The 19331-nt window shown below is 40.2% G+C and overlaps 1 protein-coding gene across 1 annotated transcript in view; it reads left to right on the top strand.

The window, feature by feature from the left end:
- The window catches only part of POLR1A (RNA polymerase I subunit A), a 2269619-nt gene that overhangs the window by 934928 nt on the left and 1315360 nt on the right, over positions 1-19331 (top strand). Inside the window, exon 15 of the mRNA XM_044062330.1 lies at positions 4159-4308. Coding sequence (XP_043918265.1) covers positions 4159-4308 — 150 coding nt within the window. The remainder of the gene's footprint in view (positions 1-4158; positions 4309-19331) is intronic.

Raw genomic sequence — 19331 nt, 5'->3', positions numbered from 1 at the left:
GGGTTCCTTTGTTAGGGGCAGCAATCTTGATCTGAGGGAAGGAAGGTGGTAGTGGTGTATTATGGGTAGGGGTGGAACTTGGAGCTCGAAGCAGATGCTTGTGAACTTGTTGGCTCGGATCCATATACCCCACAGGTTGAAGACAAATGAAGTACAATTACTCAGATGGTACGTTATGGTAAGTTCATAACTTCTTTTTTTTTTTTCTACCTTCAGGGAGGGATTGATGGTATGGTTGGCTGTTTTATCATATGCAAACATAGGCTTGTAGGTGATGAAATTACAGCTAATAGCGGACATAAGCTTGTCTTACCAAACTGGTGACTGTAGCTCTCGTAAGCATATGAATAGGAGCATGAACATGCAGAGGTAGGTTAAATTCAAAGGATGAGGTTAGGGCTTGAGGTAGAAATAGTGTCATTGCTCACATCTTTTGATGAGAACAGAAGCAACAGAAGAATGAGGCTGTCTGGATGATAACCGTCCTGTCACTGGTACTCAGCTTTATGCTGGGGAATTCACAAGTGGCATGAGAGTGAATAATCAGCAGGTACAGACAGTTAAAATTCCTAGAAAAACAAAAACGTTAGTGAGTAGTGCATATATTCTACAGCTTGGTAGAATCGCATTTCCCTTTTGGATTTGCCTGTTAAATCCATGATCATTGTGAAGCCATCCTCTAACCGTAGTGACTCTGTGAAGGAAATCCATGCAGTGATTTCCAAGCCACCACTTTGAATAGAAATGTAAACTGGTTTGTCTTAGGTTTTTGATTATTCAAGTGGTAAAAGTGACTCTAGCCTTATATTTGAGGGTCTTTTGCTCCCTCCTGCCTTTTTTTTTCTAGAAGACTACTGCAGATTACTTCAGTGGCTTACAGATTGTATGTTTTCAGTCTATAACACCAAGGTAAATCTGTTTTCCACTGTGTACAATGCCTGTTTATACTTTTTGAGAATGAAGTTCACTTGCCACCTGAGTTTGTAGTAAAGTGCAGAGATTTTTTCATGTAGAACTGTGGGAATTGTTTATATTTCAAAGTGCAGTTCTTATGGTGCATTCTTCTTTGGAAAGACTGAATGCACTTTGAAGAAATGCATTTACAGGCATGTGTACAGCGTTAAGTCGCATGATGCAACAATTGCTTTATATAGATAATCTGTTACCTGCCAGAACTTTGTTCAGTTTCAGTTTTTTTATCTTGGAAAAGGTAGTCATGTCCCTGAAAGGTGGTGACTGGAAAACTCATTTAGAGGCATGTGACCTTTTCTGGGAGCTTACATTCAATGCAACAGTGTTTCCATGTTTAAATGACTCAGTTTCCGTCGGCAGTCTAGTTAAGATGAGGTCTGTTATTTTTTGATAACATAAACAGTTTGTTAAACAATGTATTTTGTATATGTGCTCTTTTTACAGTTTTAAAATATTTATGTATGTATTCACTGTCTGTTTAAATGTATTGGATCATGTGATGTACTCACAAACTGTCATGTGATTTATCTAGTATTTAAAAGTTATGAGGTGTTTAGTAGGTTTCCTTCATAAAAGTCTAAGATTTAGACAAAATCAGTAAATTAAAACTGTGTTTGCCTCATTCTACTGCCTTGGACTGGATATCCATAAAGCAGTAGAAGATATTCTAAGAGCTATAATGTTCACAAAGAAAATGCAGTGAAGGAAACACTCAACCAACTCAGGATTACAATAAAACAAAGTTTAATACCTCGCAAAGCTCCTTCCTCAGTGTTTCTAAGAGCTATGCCAGTATAAGAATGGAAAAAAAGGATTTTACCAATAGGGTTGCCTGCAAGTACAGGTATACAGAATAATCGAGAGAAATGGAATTTACTGAATGAAATTAACAAAGGAACCAATGTATTAGGAGCAAATAACTAGAAAGAGAAAGATAATAGAGTGGGGATGATGCAAGTTAACAATTTATTTCCCTATAGCGACTGATAAGAGTGTAGGCTAGATGCAATGGACAGGAGTGCTAAACGAATGACCGACTGTGGTAGAATTTTTAGTTGAGTCTTTAGCAGAAGATGCTGAATTAGTTGGTTATATAAAATATTACACAACAATAAGAATCAATCACAGGAGATTAGGAAAAATGGGAAAAGAAAATAGAAAGGCAATTTTCAAAGGAACAGCAGGAATAAATCTGTATGTCTAACAGGTATGCTACAAATTCCAGAAGGGGTAGGATTTTGCATGGAAGTGTTTGCATTGGTATTTTTATATAAGTATATTTCAGAAGATTTTTCTTGGGTAGATAGCAAATGTTGGTAATGTGACAGAGAAGAGAGAAGTAATTGGGAGTATATTTTTGAGGAATGTGATGCATTAGTAGATTTTAAAAGTTCCCCAAAGAGTGCTTTGATGAAATGGTATTAACTTTGGATCTTACTCTTGAGTTGGGATGTAGGATCTGAATTGCCTAGACAGAGTGAAGCCTTACTTAATTTAATGCTATTGGTTTCCAAAAAAATAATTGCCAGGAAATGGAAATCAAAATATTTGCCAACTATAATGGAAGTTTTGAATACTGCAAAGGAGGTAAAATAAAATGAAAGTTTATATTTAGAAAAGGGAAGGAGCAAATTTTATAGGATTAAATGGATTTTTTGGGGAACAATACATGCAGAATAATCTCCAGGAGGAAGGCTGAGGTTTAAGGGAAAGCATACATTCAGCAATGTATGTAATGTACACGTGAATAAAATTGTGAAAAAATGGTATTCTGTGATTATAATAATGGAAACTGGTATAATTTTCTTTTCTGTTAGTGTTTGTGATTGCATGTTGTAGTTTAAAATTAGATGTTATAATAAGGATGTTTAAAAAATGGTTAAAAACATAATAGCTCTTTGCCTAAAGATTGTTTTGGTCCTCAACTCTAGTTGAGGGGGCAGGTGCAGATTTGAGGATTACCCATGGCACTCTTTGTCCCAGCTATAGCTGTGGCCTCTGTAGTGATGCATATTACTTGAAGGACTGCAGTTACACCATTCAAATGCTTTAAATACCAGGATGCTACCAAGAGCGCATGGAACCCTTATGTCTGCTTGAGTGATATCCCTTGTATAGCTCTCACCTTGGTTCCTGAAAGTCCATCTGCTCAAGAAAAAAAAAGAGGTATGTCTAATTTGGGTGAATGCTTGATGGTTGGCAGTCATAGGGGTGAAAATTACTTAAAAAAAGACTCTCCAGACATTCACAGAACATTAAATTTGGACATTTATTATAGAGTTAGCCTCTTTTAGTAAAGATATCTTCCTGGACACTGATTCTTGAACAATTTTGCTGCCTTATCCTAGGGCCTTTGATATTGCTTTAGAACATTTTCCATTGCTTGGACTTGTTCTAGAAGTCCCCTTGAAGTTGTATACTTTTTGTTTTGTAATCCTGTATGACAGTCCTCATGAGAGAATTCTGAACTGAGGTCCTTTTGTGTATCGACTTGCTGTTCTTCCTTCTAATATGACTAAGACAAGACCAAATTGTCAGTGTGTATAGTTCATAATTTGAAATTTTATCAGTTCTTTGGTCTCTCAACCCTAAATTTACACAATTTTTTTAAGTAATGGTATTTCCTGGTTCATTTGTGTGCCATAACTGGATTCTTTGGCAGTGATGCCCTTTAGCCTAAGTATATGGATGCATTTATGAGTCCCCGAAGTACAGTTCCCACTAGGTGAATTCTTTTTGAAGATTAGACCCCATTGGCTCTTTCCACTTAAGAAATCCATCTCAAAGAGCTTCACTTATGGTGAGTGCACACATCAGAATCTACATTCTTGTAAAAGATGCCGCTGTAGAAAGGTAGAAATAGTTTAGGAATTTCTGTTATGAAATGTATGGTCTCTCTTCTTGTACAAGCTTTGAAAACATGGGTACTTTTTATATTCTTACTTCCATCACTTTATAGAAACATTGTAATCGTAATTTATTTATAAGAGCAGCAGATGCATTTTCTGATATCTGTATGTAGATATTTGTTGATGTTTGTTTTAGCTAGGATGAATATTTTTGTGTTTTGTTCTTCCTCTGCTGGTATCTGTAAGAAGAAATATATCCTGGTGGCTATTTTTTAGCTAAGGAAATGTGGTTTGATCTCATAGGAATTCTTTGTCATAATTGCATCTGTCTTTACAGGTTGTTTCTACTTTGCTTTTAAATGTAATCCCGGAAAATTATGTCCCACTAAATCTAACAGGAAGATCAAAAATCAGTGCAAAAGCTTGGGTCAAAGAGTTTCGTCGATCTTTTCCTGGAATTCATGAAGACCACATGTGTGAATCAGAGGTAAGTATCCTACTTTCACATCTGTCTTAGAATTAAAGAAAGTTTTTTTTGTTTTGTTTTGTTTTTTGCCTAATAACTGAATCTGTCAGTTTTGTTCCTGTATATATATTAAGACAATGTTAGTTTGGCAGTGTGCTTCAGCTGACTGTAGGAATGTTGTTCTATTTTAACAGCGACAGACAAAAATAAAAATAGACCATTATACAGGAGAATTAATAAATGTTGCTATCCACTAATTTCCAAACTTTCAGTTAAGTACACATGCACAGGCGGAATATAATTTCTATCCATTCTAGCCAGTTATTTATTGTGTGTAATAATAAGTAAATTCTGTCCAAGTTCCTGCTACCGAATTCACATCTTTATCAAATAACTGCATTATGCCTCCATAAGTCTACCTTTTTCTTGCTGTAGTTTTTCCCTTCTATGGCCCCCAGATAAAGCCTGTCTACTGCAAACCTGGTAACATTCCTGACTCATAAATAATAATCCCTTCTGAAGGCTTATTGATAGCAAAAGTTTATCAAGGTCCATGACAGTACTTTTAGCTGGCAGAAATACATGTAAGAGAGTAATCCCCTACCAGTAACCCCTTCCTGTCAGATATTTTGTCATTATTGTCATTTTTCCCCCTTTTTTGGTGTGTACCCATAAGGCAATTTAAATTCCTTGTTAACACTGACAAAAACAAACATTCTAATACTCCCATGTATTATACACGGCAACTGTTTTAAATACATGTTTCCATTTTGAAGCATATATTCACACGTATGTCTGGCAGACTGATCTTATATTGGCTTATTTTCATCTGTATATAAATGCATGTCACATTTTTCCAGACTTTTCATTTGATTAAGAGCAATCAAGAAACAAAAAGCTAGTTAGTTTTTTCAAAACCTACATATCTTTAATTCACAACAAACACACACAGTTAATTTTTATAAATAATAAAAACAAAAAAAAAAGTTTCCAAAGAATAACTGCACCTCTAAGAAAGGAGCATACACAGGTATTACATATTTTAAAGTTACGTTTATCCATACTGATGAGTATGTTAGAGCCTGTGTTCTCACTTACTCAAAAGGCTGTCTGTTCTTTCCTTATATCTGTCTCACTCTCAGATGTGAAAAAAGATTGCAGGCTTTGGGTAGACAGTGGATTTTAACTTTTAGAAAAAGTACACTGTGTAACCTTAGTAAATAAATAAAATAGTGCACTGTTGCATTTAGTATATTGAAATGCTAAGGCTGCTGGGGAAGGCAGTTGCTGGTATAACTTACTTCCTATACTTTCAAAATTCATTTCTTGTTTTACTTTATGCCTAGCACAATTTCAGGCTTTGCTTTTGACTGTACTTTTATTTTCAAGGGACTGCTTTCTGGTGTCCCTTTAAAATTTACATTTTAGCAGATTCATAGAAAAGGTTGCCCAGAACACATTTTCATGACCTAATATGAGCAGTTGCCTGCACCTGCAGGCTGCCTGTCTTTAGATAAAGGAAGGTGGTTCTGTATTAAAAAAAAAAAAAAAAAAAACTAGTTAACTTTGCAAATGCATGAAAAATAGCATTTTCGTTCTTTTCATCATTTTCTCACATTTGTAAGTCTTTTTTAATTAAAACAGTATCTGCTTAAACTAAAAACAGTAATCTAGACTTCAGTCTTTGTAAAATTAGGGAAGGGCCTACAGAGCAATCCAAGACCCAAACCTAATGAACTTGCTACATAGCTGTAAATCATTTGGGACTAGGCTAACCATGCCAGGGACGTAAATATGGCCAGCGACTTAAATAGGTCATGCAGGAGGGACAGATTTATCTCCCACTTACTGCAGCATCTTTGGAACAGGCTATCAATTGTGAAACATCGATGACACTGTTCAAGAGGAACCTATACGAGTGGATGAGGAACCGTAAATTCTTACCAGAGATAGAGACCATAACCCTCCTGGACATGAGCAGTCATCACTAAATGGAGTCTTGGGTATTGACTAGCATTTCTATGGTATTACATTGGGATGAAACGGCTAGGCTTAAAATGACCTCCGGGTCGGTAGCCTAGTAATCTCCTATCAGATCTTAATGTGGGACACCAGTGCAATTGCTTATTTGTACTTGCATAAAATTAATACAACGTACTCTTTCCTAAAAAAAAAAAGTCAGATTTTCTTTGCATTCTGCGTCTTCTAATTGTTATGTTTGAAACACTTCTTGGGAAGCCTCATGTTTAGCTAATCCTTCCTTCATTTCACTTTCTGATTTCTGCAGTTATGTCAGCTCATCTGAATGGCTACTTAAAGATGCTTCTATTTTTCATGTTTTTTTGTCATTTTACCTTGTATCCCATCAGTGTGCGTCTTACTTTAAACACCTCACTATTTGGTATAATTTTCCTAAAAATTACTGGAAACCATCCACTGTAGAAAAGCTGCAACTTCAATGCTTTTTGCTGAACAGCAGTAATGTTTTTCCTTGCCCAGGCTTTTTCTTTTTTTTTCTGGACAATTTTCCATGCTCTCCAAATTTCTTCTTTGCTGGCATTCAGGAAGTGTAATCACTATCCAGCAGCTAAATTTTACCCATATTGAAAACTTTCACATTATGAGTGATAGTTCGCATAGAAGATTAAGTATATGGGGTTGGGAGGGTGGCCTAATGGTTAAGGTGTTTGCCTTACAAACTCAAGGTACAGGGTTTGCGTCTCACAAGGGATAATTGGCTAGGCTTTAAATAGCTCGCAAGGGCAGTTAGCCTAGTACTAACCTATGAACCTAAGTCTAAAAGCTTTAACGAGCTGCTTCCTGTGGTTATGTAAAGAATGCTGTGGGATAGTCAGGAAATTGGGCTAGTCTCCTCAATTGTCTCCTGGACCATGTAACTAGCAAATACTTTGCACAACAAAGTATAAATAAATAAGAAAATAAGTAACATATGAGTGCTCTAATCAACATATTCATTTAGCTGCCGTCTCCATGTATGACATTTTTGTATTTTCCACATTAATATTGTTATAGGGTTTTCACACTTTAGGTTAGGCTGCAGATTAGAATGGCTTTAGTTAACTTTTTCTGTTTCATCGTCTTCTGATACTTTTGTTTTGTTCATGTAATCAGGCTGATCCCTGTAATTTTTTATGTCTGTAGATTGGCTAGTTTTACTTGTCAGTTTAGCTTATCTTATTAAACTACTCACATATTTAGTTTATTTTATATATGTATTAATATAATACTGCTTTTGGATTAATATTCATAATGGTCTTATGTTACATGTGTAATAAGGCCATGTTATATCTGATCATCTGCCCATAGTGGCTTTTAAGATGTGTAAAAAAATAATTTATTGAACAAGCATAGAGCTGATAATTTTTGCTGTTGTTAAGAATCTACAAACTGGGAGTTATAGCTGGTGGTTATGTTCATCATAGTCCACTGTGGAGCAAAACTACATAATTGGAGATCTGCATGACATCGGTTCTGCATGTGGTATACATGATTCTCTACAGTCATTAGGGACAGTTCAGAGAACCATTTACTCCTGTATCTTCATCTGTGGTCCTGTATTTCACTGCCATTTTGGTATGCAGCAGATCGAGTAATAATATCTGACTTTGTTGCTTGAGGCTAACCTGGATTTTATTGAGGAGACCTAGCTTGAGACTTTTCGTAGGATTATCTATTATACAGTACCACAGACTGAAGCAAATTAGAGTAGGGAGCTGTGACTTTTATCACACAATCTTGGATAAAGAATAGTTGATTCTGGATTACTTCTACATTAGGGTGAATGAGGAGTTAAGGCTTTTATAAAAGAATCTCTCTGTTTCCTGAAGAAATATAGATTTGCTCAGATGGTTACCTATACATTAGACTTTTAAAAAAAAAAAAAAAAAACACCTTTATTAACTTCACATATATAGTGACTTGGGTGCTTATACGTTTATAAAAAAAACTATTGCATAGATTTGTTTATGCATTATACATATTTAGTTTATTTGTTCATTTTTATTAATTTTAACATTACTTAACATTAACATTGACTTTATTTAACATTAGCTCAAGTCCCGCTGTTCCCGAAATTTCAATCCTCCTGTTGAACGTTATGCTGCAGGTATTGTTCCCACGGATTCTGTTATTTCTATGTTGTTTGCCCTTTCCCTTTTCTAAAGATTCCACTTCCAATTCTTTTAAGTCCTGTACAACATTCAGTAATTCAGTTACATACATGTACAACAAGGCTACATACCCAAAAAAGATATTTATTAAATACTTCTCTAAATACATATTTTGTTTTCTGGTTGTTTGAATAATTCTGTTATAGTTGGTTTAGCTTTTGATTTCCATTTTCTAGCAATTCCTTTTCTGGCATCCAACAGTATTAAACTTAGCAGGGCTTTACTAAAATCTAGGCAGTTTAGTTTCTATATCACAGCTCAAAAGAATAATTTCCTTAGTTACAATAATTTGTTAAAGTACCTTGTAAAATCTAACAACTCATTAGATTCCCAAAAACCCTGGCCCAAAATCTCTTTGTCTTTCCCATCACACCTCCAACAATTGCTGTCTACCTTTAGAAAGATTCTCAGAAGTCTGCTTGGGCTATAAAATATATATCCATGCAAAAATCTTAAACCTTTTAGATTTTGTTGCATACGTGTTAGCCATACAAATATTCTCCCATCGTTTCTTTGTATATTGCCTTTCCATTTTCATTTCCCAGTCTTTTCTAACATCTTCAGATTGATTCTTTTAGCTATCATGCATAATTTTGTATGGCTTACTAAGTATCCCTTTCTTAACCACAGCTTTTGTTCTAGACTCAACAATAAACTCTTTCATTTGACACTTTCCTATATCTTTTTCTTTAACTATTCTCTGTTATCAATACCTGGTTAGGAAGGCAGTCTCCTACATGCAATCCAAACATCTGCTCGTCTTCATTCCACTGTGACTTTTCCATAACTAGTTATTTGCTCTCAATACCTCAATTCCTTTGCTAATTTTTCTCATATAAATTCCAGCTCCCTCTTTCCTCATTTGCCTGTACTTGCAACCATCCCTATTGGTAAAATCTGCTTTCTCCATTGCTTTATTGACTTAGTTTTCAAAATACTATCCACTACTTTGTAAATTTAGTATTTTGTATGGTTATTGTTCTCAAGTGCCTGCATCCAGAATACTACTCTCTCTTTATTTTGTTTACTGCACCCCCACTTATTTCAAAATCAATTCTTTCTGCTTTAATTTATTGTCATCTGCTTGTGTTTTGTATATATGAACCTTAGTTGTGTGGCTCTAAAGTATAATTTTAAATTTGGCAACACTAAACCACTTTGTACTGTGGGTAGAAATAACTTATCCCACTTAACTCTTGCCCTCTTTCCCCCAGATAAATTCCTTCAGTTCTTTATTAATTATGGTTTACAGCTTCTCCTCTCATTAGATATCTGACTTAGATATAGTATTAAATACTAGAACATATTCCCTACGTGTATCTTAGTATCCCTGTCCATAATCAAGAGCTTCCAACTTGCAATTTGTATATTATATTTTTGTCTCTTCCCACATATCCTTAGCTGTCATAATAAAATCATGTTTAATCTAAACACCTAATTATCATGTGATATTGCTGAATTAATTAATTTGTAGTACAGCAGTTTAGCACTATATCCTTTGTTTTATATTCATTTATTGTATATATTGAAAAAAAAAAACGTGAAACTGTATCAAATGATGTTCTTCGTGTTTCACTGTTGCACTCATTACATTTGGGTTATCTGCTTGCAGGTCGCCGTCAGTCGGCGTGATTAACAAAGTCTTGGGTTCTGCGTCAGTTGATGTCCCTTCTTCCATGACGTCAGGTTGTCAGGGGTATAAAACATGCAGCCGACACCATTACATCAGTCTTTCTTGCCGTCCGGTGCCCAAAGCAGAAGCAGTTCGCAAGTGCTGGTCGGCCGACTCCTGAAATTTTCTTTTTCGAGTTTCAGAACTGAAGTCTTCAACTAAACTAAGTACCCCGTTGGCGAAACTTTTCCTTGCTCCTTACCGATGTCAGTAAAAGTTAATAATTGCATTACTTGAGGAAAGCAAATACCTCATAAAGATTTTCATTCATACTGTATTCCTTAGCTTAGGCCCTGACCACGATGTACCTTGCTGTTGGTTTTGTGCTTTATTTAATCAGCACACTATCCGTCGTTGGTATATTTTTGCCTCTAAATATTTCGGTTCTTGGTTTAGTTATCCAAAAATGTTGTCGGTTAGCCATCCAACTACCAGGATTCCGAAAAAAACGCAAAGATAAAGACAGAGACAGGCTGCCGAGGTCCAGAACTGCCGATGACGCTTCTCCTAAGCCAGTTCGCCGGTACTCAGTGAGGCGCTTTCACAGCCCCTGATAACCACTACTTCTGATTCGCAGGCCTCTACTGAGACCCATTCAGAGTCCGGTATGTCGTGAGATGCTTCAACTGTGGAACTCACGGACGTCTCTACCTTGGATGGGTCCGGAGCCACTGCGCAGGCACCGGCTTCTGAGGGTGTATTCAGGCCTATGGACTTGCATATTAAACCGATTCCTCCTTCTTTACTTAGGCCTAAATCTTGATCCATGCCTAAAAAACTGATGCCCAGGCCACATGCTCAGGCCTCTATGCCTAAAAAACAAATGATAAAGATGGCTGAAGATCTAATAACTCTAATCAGGGGTAGCCAACCCCCACTTCTAAGAGGCTTGGGACTGAAGTTGATTATGTATCTTCTGATCAGGATTCTGTTGTTTCTGATTCTTCTGATGATCTGGATTTGCCCTTATCTACTTATGAAGATCCTGATGCAGAGGACTCCATTCCCTCTGCTTCCCCTCCTGAGGATTTTTCCTTTGGGGAAACCTTACATACTCTAAGGGAGCATTTCCACTGGGAAAGCCAGGATTTTTCTGATTAAAAAAAGAGGCTTAGGGATTTCTTTCTCCTACCTCAGCATAGGCCTTTAGCTATTCCTCCTGTATTAGACATTGTTGATGATGCTTTTTCGGAATCTAGTTTGGCCCCTGATACCCTGCCTTCTGCTCCCAGAAAACCTGACAGATACTACAGGGTCCCTGAGTCCCACAAATTCCTTTTTAAAAATCCTGTTGCGGATCCAGAAACTATTTCACAGGGACCCAAGGGCATTAAGGCTTCTACTGCTAAAAATCCTACCCCTTCTGATAGAGACTCCAGGGCACTGGATAGATGGGGTAAGAAGGTTTACACTTCTGCAACCTTGGCCATTAGGGCTTTAAACTGCCAGTTTCATATGTTAAAGTATCAGCAACATGTTATTGGACTGCTTAAACAGCAAATGATGTTGATTCCCGACTGTGTGGTAAATAAAGAATTACAGAATTTAATGCATTCTGCTGAACAAGTTGGAAAACATACTTTGCAATGTGGTTTTGATTCATTAGAGGCCTCTTGCAGAGCTGATGTTACTGGGTCTGTGCTCAGAAGGCATGTTTGGCTTAAGGAGCAATATTTGTCTGATCATGTCAAAACTAAATTGTTGGATGCTCCTTTAAATCAGGACTGCCTGTTTGGCAACAAGGCTGAGGAAGTTCTTTAGATGGAAGATAAAGCTAAATCTATGCAAACTGTGAAAGATTTTTTACAAGTTCAGCCTCCTAGATTTAGTAGGCACTGGCCCTCTAAGAATTGGTCCTTTCCAGTCCCTTCCAGGTCTTCTCAAGCCAAATCCAGACACAGCAAAAAAAACAGGTTTCAGTCCCAGGGGACACACAGAATTAAGCAGTGGGGGGCCTCCACTTCCAAATCTGGGAATAATAGGACTCCCCCCTATGGTGAACTGTCTCAATGACTTCCTTTTAAAATTTCCAAGCACTTATCAACTGACTGCCCCTTTGGGGGGGAAAGATTGCTCTTCATGCAAAGAATTGGGAACTCATTACCCAGGACAAATGGGTTTTAAATATAGTGTCCCAGGCATACAGATTTCACTTCCACACGTTGCCATTACCAAGCGGGTGGCCATACCTACCCCCAAATCAGTGGGCAGAGGCCCAAAAACAAGTACTTTCTCTCTTAAGCATGGGGACTATTCAGCTTGTACCAGAAGAGGAAGAGACAAGGTTTCTACTCGAGACTTTTCCTGGTACACAGAAAAGACAATTCATGGCATCCTATCCTTGACCTGTCTACTCTAAACACCTTTTTGGAGATTCCAAAATTCAAGATGCTGACCCTTCACCAATTACTTCCTATGCTAGGCAAAGATGCCTGGTTGGCAACAATAGATTTAAAAGAAGCATACCTGCACATCCCAATCAGGGAATCTTGCAGAAGGATACCTACTCTTCAAAGCAGGCTACACGCACTATCCGTTCTCTGCACTGCCCTTTGGCTTATCTACTGTGCCCAGGATATTCACAAAGTGCCTGGCTCCAGTTATTGCATTTTGCAGGCAAAGAAATATACCCATACCTGGACGATTGTCAAATTCAGATCTTACACCATAAATGAAAAGAAATCACACCTGGTACCCTTTCAACAAATTATATTCCTGGGAGCAAGCTTGAATACAACTTCTCAGATGGCTTACCTCACGCCAGAGAAACAAATTCATTTGACAACCTACTTCAAACAAGTGGCCACAAAAACCCTGCTATCTGCAAGACAAATACTGCAAGCCTTTGGGGTTCATGACCTCCTGCATTTTTCTAATTCCATATGCAAGACTGCATATGAGGAAACTACAGTGGTATCTAAAAAGCCTATGATGTTAACATTCTCAAGACCTAGAAACAATTATTCCTATCATACCTTGTCTATGCCTAGAGTTCCTTTGGTGGGCAGAGGCCTGCCACCAAAACAAGGGACTACCTTTCACACTACCCCCTGCCACCCAAAACCTAGCAACAGATGCATCAGACTATGCATGGGGGGCTCACCTGGCAGGGAAGTGCATTCAGGGCAAATGGAACCCAAGTGAAATGCACCTACATATCAGTCAAAAAGAAATGTTAGCTGTACAGAATGCTCTGACAGCCTTCAAGGACCACATTCTTCCAGGACAACTAATGGTAAAGACGGACAGCACTACTGTTATGTGGTACATAAACAAGCAGGGGGGTACACATTCTTACCCCCTCTGCAGACTAGCCATGGCATTGTGGAACACAGCCCTGAGCTACCAAGTGCACCTAAAAGCTCAATTCCTGCCAGGAAAATTAAATACACTGGCAGATGGACTACGCAGAAAACTCATGGACCCACACGAGTGGAAACTGGAACCAAGGATTTTCAACATGTTGACAAGCAAATGGGGGAGCCCAGATATAGACCCGTTTGCCTCTTCCCAGAAGTACCAATTGGACAAATTTTGCACAAGGCCTCCCCACAAACAAGCCTGGAAAATGGATGCTCTGTCCTTCAGCTGGAAAAAACCATCAGTCTATGCCTCCCCCCCCCCCCTCTGCCTCTGCTGTCCAAAGTACTACTAAAAATCAAACAGGACAAACCAAGGATGATTTTGATTGCTCCAGACTGGCCGCGACAACACTGGTACCCCCTCCTGCGCAATGTGTCACGGTTATCTATATGGCACCTGCCTCATACCCCTTCCCTGCTGTCTCAGCAGGAGAACCAAATTCTGCACCCTCAGCTTCTAACACTGAACCTTGCATCCTGGCTAATTACTTAATCTCTCCTTTACCATCCCTCAGCAAACCTGTGATGGATATATTTTAGAGGCAAAGAGGCCTGGTACTAGAAAATCTTATGCTGAAAAATGTAAAATATTCAGTTCCTAGAACCAATCTCAAGGGATGAGCACAGCAGCGCCTAATTGACCTCAGATTTTATAGTACTTAACTGAGATGCTTCACAAGGCCCTGTCTTTTTCCTCCATTAAAATCCACGCCTCAGCCATTTCAGCTCATTATAACACAGAACCTCCCCTCTTTTCTCATCTACTGCTCAAGCAGTTTCTCAGAGGGGCCAAAAATTTGAGACCACCCAGGAGAGCTCCAACCCCAACCTGGGACCTTAACTTTGTCTTGGTAAAACTCACTCTACCTCCTTTCGAGCCAGCTGCTACTGCAGACTTAAAATTTCTTTCTTGGAAAACACCTTTCCTTTTAACAGTCACTTCAGCAAGAAGGGTATCTGAATTACAGACCCTTATGGCAGTGGAGCCTTTCATCATCTTTCATGCGGACAGGGTGTCCCTCAGAACCAATCCATCCTTCATGCCCAAGGTGGTATCCAGTGTGGCTCTTGATCAGTCCATTCATTTGCCAATCTTCTTTCCCAATCCACAGAATAAAGGGGAACGTATACTGCATTCCTTAGATGTGCACAGACAACTTAGATTCTACTTGGACAGGACAAAACAAAGGAAATATGAACAACTGCTGGTGGCATTTGCTGCAGGAGCAGAGGGGAAGGCTGTTTCAATGCAAACCATTTCTAAATGGATAAGCCATTGCATTTATTTCTGCTATAAGCACCATGGAAAACCTATCCCCCAGGGGATCAGACCTCACTCCACCAGGGCTGCATCTACCTCTACAGCCTTTCTCAGAGGCGTTCCTACCAGGGACATCCTAGAAGCTGCTACCTGGAGTTCTGTACATACTTTCACCAAGCATTATCATTTGTCAATTTTTTCTAAATCCGGAGCTGACTTTGCCACTGCAGTCTTGCAGGGCCTTATAGCTGGCCCTAATGCTATCTAAATTTCTCCTCCCAACCATAGCTTTGGGAATCTACCCAAATGTAATAACTGCAACAGTGAAACATGAAGAACATAGTACAGTTGTGTACACTCACCATAAATGTAGATGTTCGAGTGTATTCACTGTTGCAGTCCTGGATGTCCTTCAAGGATGCATCTGCAGTCATAACATATGGGGTTGTCCTGCCTCAGGCAGCCCTTCGGTCGGCCGGATTCCAAAGTCTGGGTCTGGCCTCGGCTGATGTCGCACCTTCCCCGACGTCAGAGTGTCTGGGGTATAAAAGCATCAGCCGACGCCATTTTCCTCAGTCTTTCTTGCCGTGCGGTGCCCGAAGCAGAAGCTGTTCGCAAGTGCTGGTCAGTCAGATCCAGTGATTTCAGCTACCGAAAACTTTGAAAAAGCTAAGTACCCCGTTGGGGACTCTTTCTTGCCTCAGCCGATGTCAGATAAAGTAAATAATTGTTTAACTTGTGGGAAACAAATACCTCATAAGGATTTCCATTCCTACTGCCTTCCTTGCTTAGGCCCAGACCACAACGTATCGTCCTGTTCAGCCTGTGCTTCCTTCAACCGACGAACTCTTAGATGTCGGTCGGAGTTTGCAGAGGAATTTTTTGGGTTTAGTTTTGCATATAAAATGCCGTCGGAGACTCCAACATCACATTTGGTGAAAAAACGGAAGGACAAGGACCGACACTCGCGGCCCGCGGTTTTGGCTGAAACCACGGTAAGGCCTACCGCGAGTGTCTCGGTTTTGGCCGAAACCGAGTCCTCAGAGATTCCTTCATCCGAATCCACTCAACCGACCACCGAGGCCCGGGAGGCCCCGGCTGAGTCGGCTACCGAGCTACCTACTGAAACCAGTGCCCAGGATATGTCCGACACCATACCTTTGGACATATCTACTCCTGCACGTGGGGCAGCTAGGCCCCCTGCTTCCATGTCCATTAAGGCCTTTTCTAGGGCTAAAGCTGCTAAACTTTCCAAAGCTTTGCCTCCCAAGACTACATCCCAGAGGCCTTCCTCTAGTTCTCAGATCCTCAGCCTTGCAGAGGACCTTATTTCTTTAATTAAGAGGTTCACAACCTCACCCGGACAGGGCCTCTCACCCTCCACCAGACAAAAGGCCCAGGACTGAGCCTTCTGACCCACACTCTTCAGATGAGTCCTCGGATGGTTCTGAGTTGTCAGACCACCAGGAGGAGGCTTATTCGCCCTATGAGGATTCTGATGCAGAAGAATCTATCCCTTCGGCCTCCCCTCCTGAAGAGTTTTCCTTTGGTGAGACTCTACACTCCATGAGAGAGCATTTTCAATGGCAAGGTCAGGATTTCTGTGATTCTAGAAAAAGATTAAGGACCTGTTTACATTTGCCTCAGCATAGGCCCTTAGCTATACCTCCTGTTTTGAATGTAATTGATGATGTGTACAGTGATGTCAGTACAGCCCCTGATACTCTCCCCCCCGGCCCCTGCCAAACCTGATAGATACTACAGGGTCCCGGATTCTCATTTTCATCTGTATAAAGCCCATTCTGCAGACCCAGAAACTATTACTCTGGGCCCTAAAGGGGTTGCGGCTGCCACTGCCAAAAATCCTCTACCTTCTGAAAGAGAGTCTAGAGCTTTAGAGAGATGGGGAAAGAAGGTATATACTTCTGCAACTCTTTCCGTCAGGGCACTAAATTGTCAATTTCATATGATACAGTACCAAGAGTATTTGTTAGATGAACTGAACAAGAAGCTTTCTTCTCCTGAGCCCCTTGACCGTAAATCCCTTCAGGATTTGGTACACAACTCACAGCAGGTTAGTAATCATTTCTTAAAGTGTGGTTATGATGCATTGGAGGCTTCATTTAGGTCAGCTATGACTGGGGCAGTTATTCGTAGGCATGCCTGGCTGAAGGAACAATCTTTGCCAGACCATGTTAAAGCTAAACTCCTGGATGCTCCAATGGAGAAACAAAATTTATTTGGCTCCTCTGCTCAGGAGGTCTTAAAAAAGTATGAAAAAAGGCAAAATCTGTGCAAACAGTTAAGGATTTCCTACAAGTACAACCACCGAGATTCAGCAGAAACTGGCCTACTAAGAATTGGTCCTTTCCAGACTCGGACAGAGCCCAGACAGACAGGAACAGACGCCCCAGAGGCAGAGGCCAATCTAGGGGCTCTTACAGAGGCCGTCAGTGGCAGCCTGCCAACCAGAGAGGTAGTGCAACAGCAGCAACAACAACTACTACACCAGGACAGGCTCAATGACTTTACTCTGATTCCGCCCACCAGGGCTCAACTGGAAGCACCCTTGGGCGGAAAGCTTGCTTTATTCTCGAAAACTTGGCATCGTATTACAAGGGACACATGGACACTGCAAATAATAGACAAAGGATACAGGTTCCACTTCCACACTTTGCCAAAAAGAAACGGAATGCCAAACCTACCACCAAATCAGAGGGCAGAGGCTTTAAAGCAGATCAACAACTTGCTTCAAATGAAAGCTATAGAAAAGGTACCACTTTCAGAGCAAGGCCAAGGATTTTACTCCAGACTATTCCTTGTACCAAGAAAAGAAAATCAATGGAGGCCTATTCTCGACCTGTCCGCACTGAATACTTACCTCATTGTGCCAAAATTCAAGATGCTGACCCTACAGCAGCTTCTTCCCATGTTGGGCAAGGAGTCTTGGCTGGTGACTCTAGATCTCAAGGAGGCATACCTGCATGTCCCTATTCGACCAAACTGCAGAAGACACCTCAGATTTCTTGCAGGATCAGAGCATTATCAATTCTCAGCATTGCCCTTTGGCTTATCTACGGCCCAGAGTATTCACGAAATGCCTGGCATCAGTAATTGCACACTGCAGACTTCAGGGATTCAAATCTACCCTTATCTGGACGACTGCCTTATACAAGCGGACAACAAGGTAAATTTGATAAAAGACTTGGCCTATGCCATCCACCTACTACAGGCATTGGGATACACAGTCAACATCCAAAAATCAAGACTGGTTCCATCCCAAAGGATAACCTTTCTGGGTGCGGATCTAGACACAACCACCCAAATGGCCTTTCTCACAGAAGAAAACAAAACAACTTCCGGATTACTTCATGAATCTGACAAGACAAGCTCAGCTTACTGCAAGGAAAATCCTGCAGGCCCTGGGTTACATGGCATCCTGCATAATTCTGATACCACAGGCCAGGCTGCATATGAGAAAATTACAATGGTATCTAAAGAGTGTATGGTCTCAACACAGTCACAGTTTGGAAACTTTGATACCAATCATTCCTTGCCTTCAAAAGGAATTCCTGTGGTGGGCTCAGGCCTGCCAGTCCAACAGAGGGTTGCCTTTCAACAAACCAAAAATAAAACAAACCATCACCACGGACGCTTCAGACCGAGGTTGGGGAGCTCACATGGAGGGCAAATGTATCCAAGGCCTATGGTCTCAAGGACAGCTACACATGCACATAAACCAAAAGGAAATGCTGGCAGTGATACATGCAATCGAGGCTTTCAAACCCTTCCTCCATCAAGGCCACCTGTTAATAAGGACAGACAACACCACGGTCATGTGGTACATAAACAAGCAGGGAGGCACACACTCCTACCCTCTATGCCGGCTGGCTATGAATCTATGGGAGCTATGCCTGAAACTCAATATCCAACTGCAGTCCCAGTTCGTGCCAGGAAAGGAAAATACACTGGCAGACAGCTTAAGCAGAACTACCATGGATGCACACGAATGGATGCTGCACCCAGACATCTTCAAACTCATAACAAAGGCATGGGGAACGCCGGAGATAGATCTGTTCGCCTCCCCCCTCAACCATCAACTGAGGACATTCTGCTCAAGGACATACCACCCACAAGCATGGAGGGTGGACTCTCTCTCTTTCAGCTGGAAAGCTCTAAAAGTATATGCCTTCCCACCTCTCCCTTTAATGTACAAGGTTCTACTGAAGATCAGGGAGGAACAGCCAAGAGTGATTCTGATAGCTCCAGACTGGCCAAGGCAACACTGGTATCCACTATTGAGGAGCATGTCACAGGCAAAACCATGGCCTCTCCCCCTGTGGCCTCTTCTTCTGACGCAGAACAATTTCAAGATCATGCATCTCAACTTATAAACATTGCAGCTAACTGCCTGGAAAATCCCTTAAATCCAAAGCAAAATGTTTTATCACAGAGAGTGAAGGACATTATCATGGAAGCTCGCCGGCCTTCCACAAGGAAGACATACTCAGCTAAATGGAAAAGATTTTTCATTTGGAACACATCAAAAGGCTTAGATG

This window comes from Protopterus annectens, chromosome 2.part1 (genome assembly GCF_019279795.1).
Source record: "Protopterus annectens isolate FY-2018-M chromosome 2.part1, PAN1.0, whole genome shotgun sequence".
In the NCBI taxonomy this organism is placed as follows: Eukaryota; Metazoa; Chordata; order Ceratodontiformes; family Protopteridae; genus Protopterus; species Protopterus annectens.
Note: the sequence above shows the minus strand (reverse complement) of the source record. Positions and strands in the feature narration are given on the sequence as shown.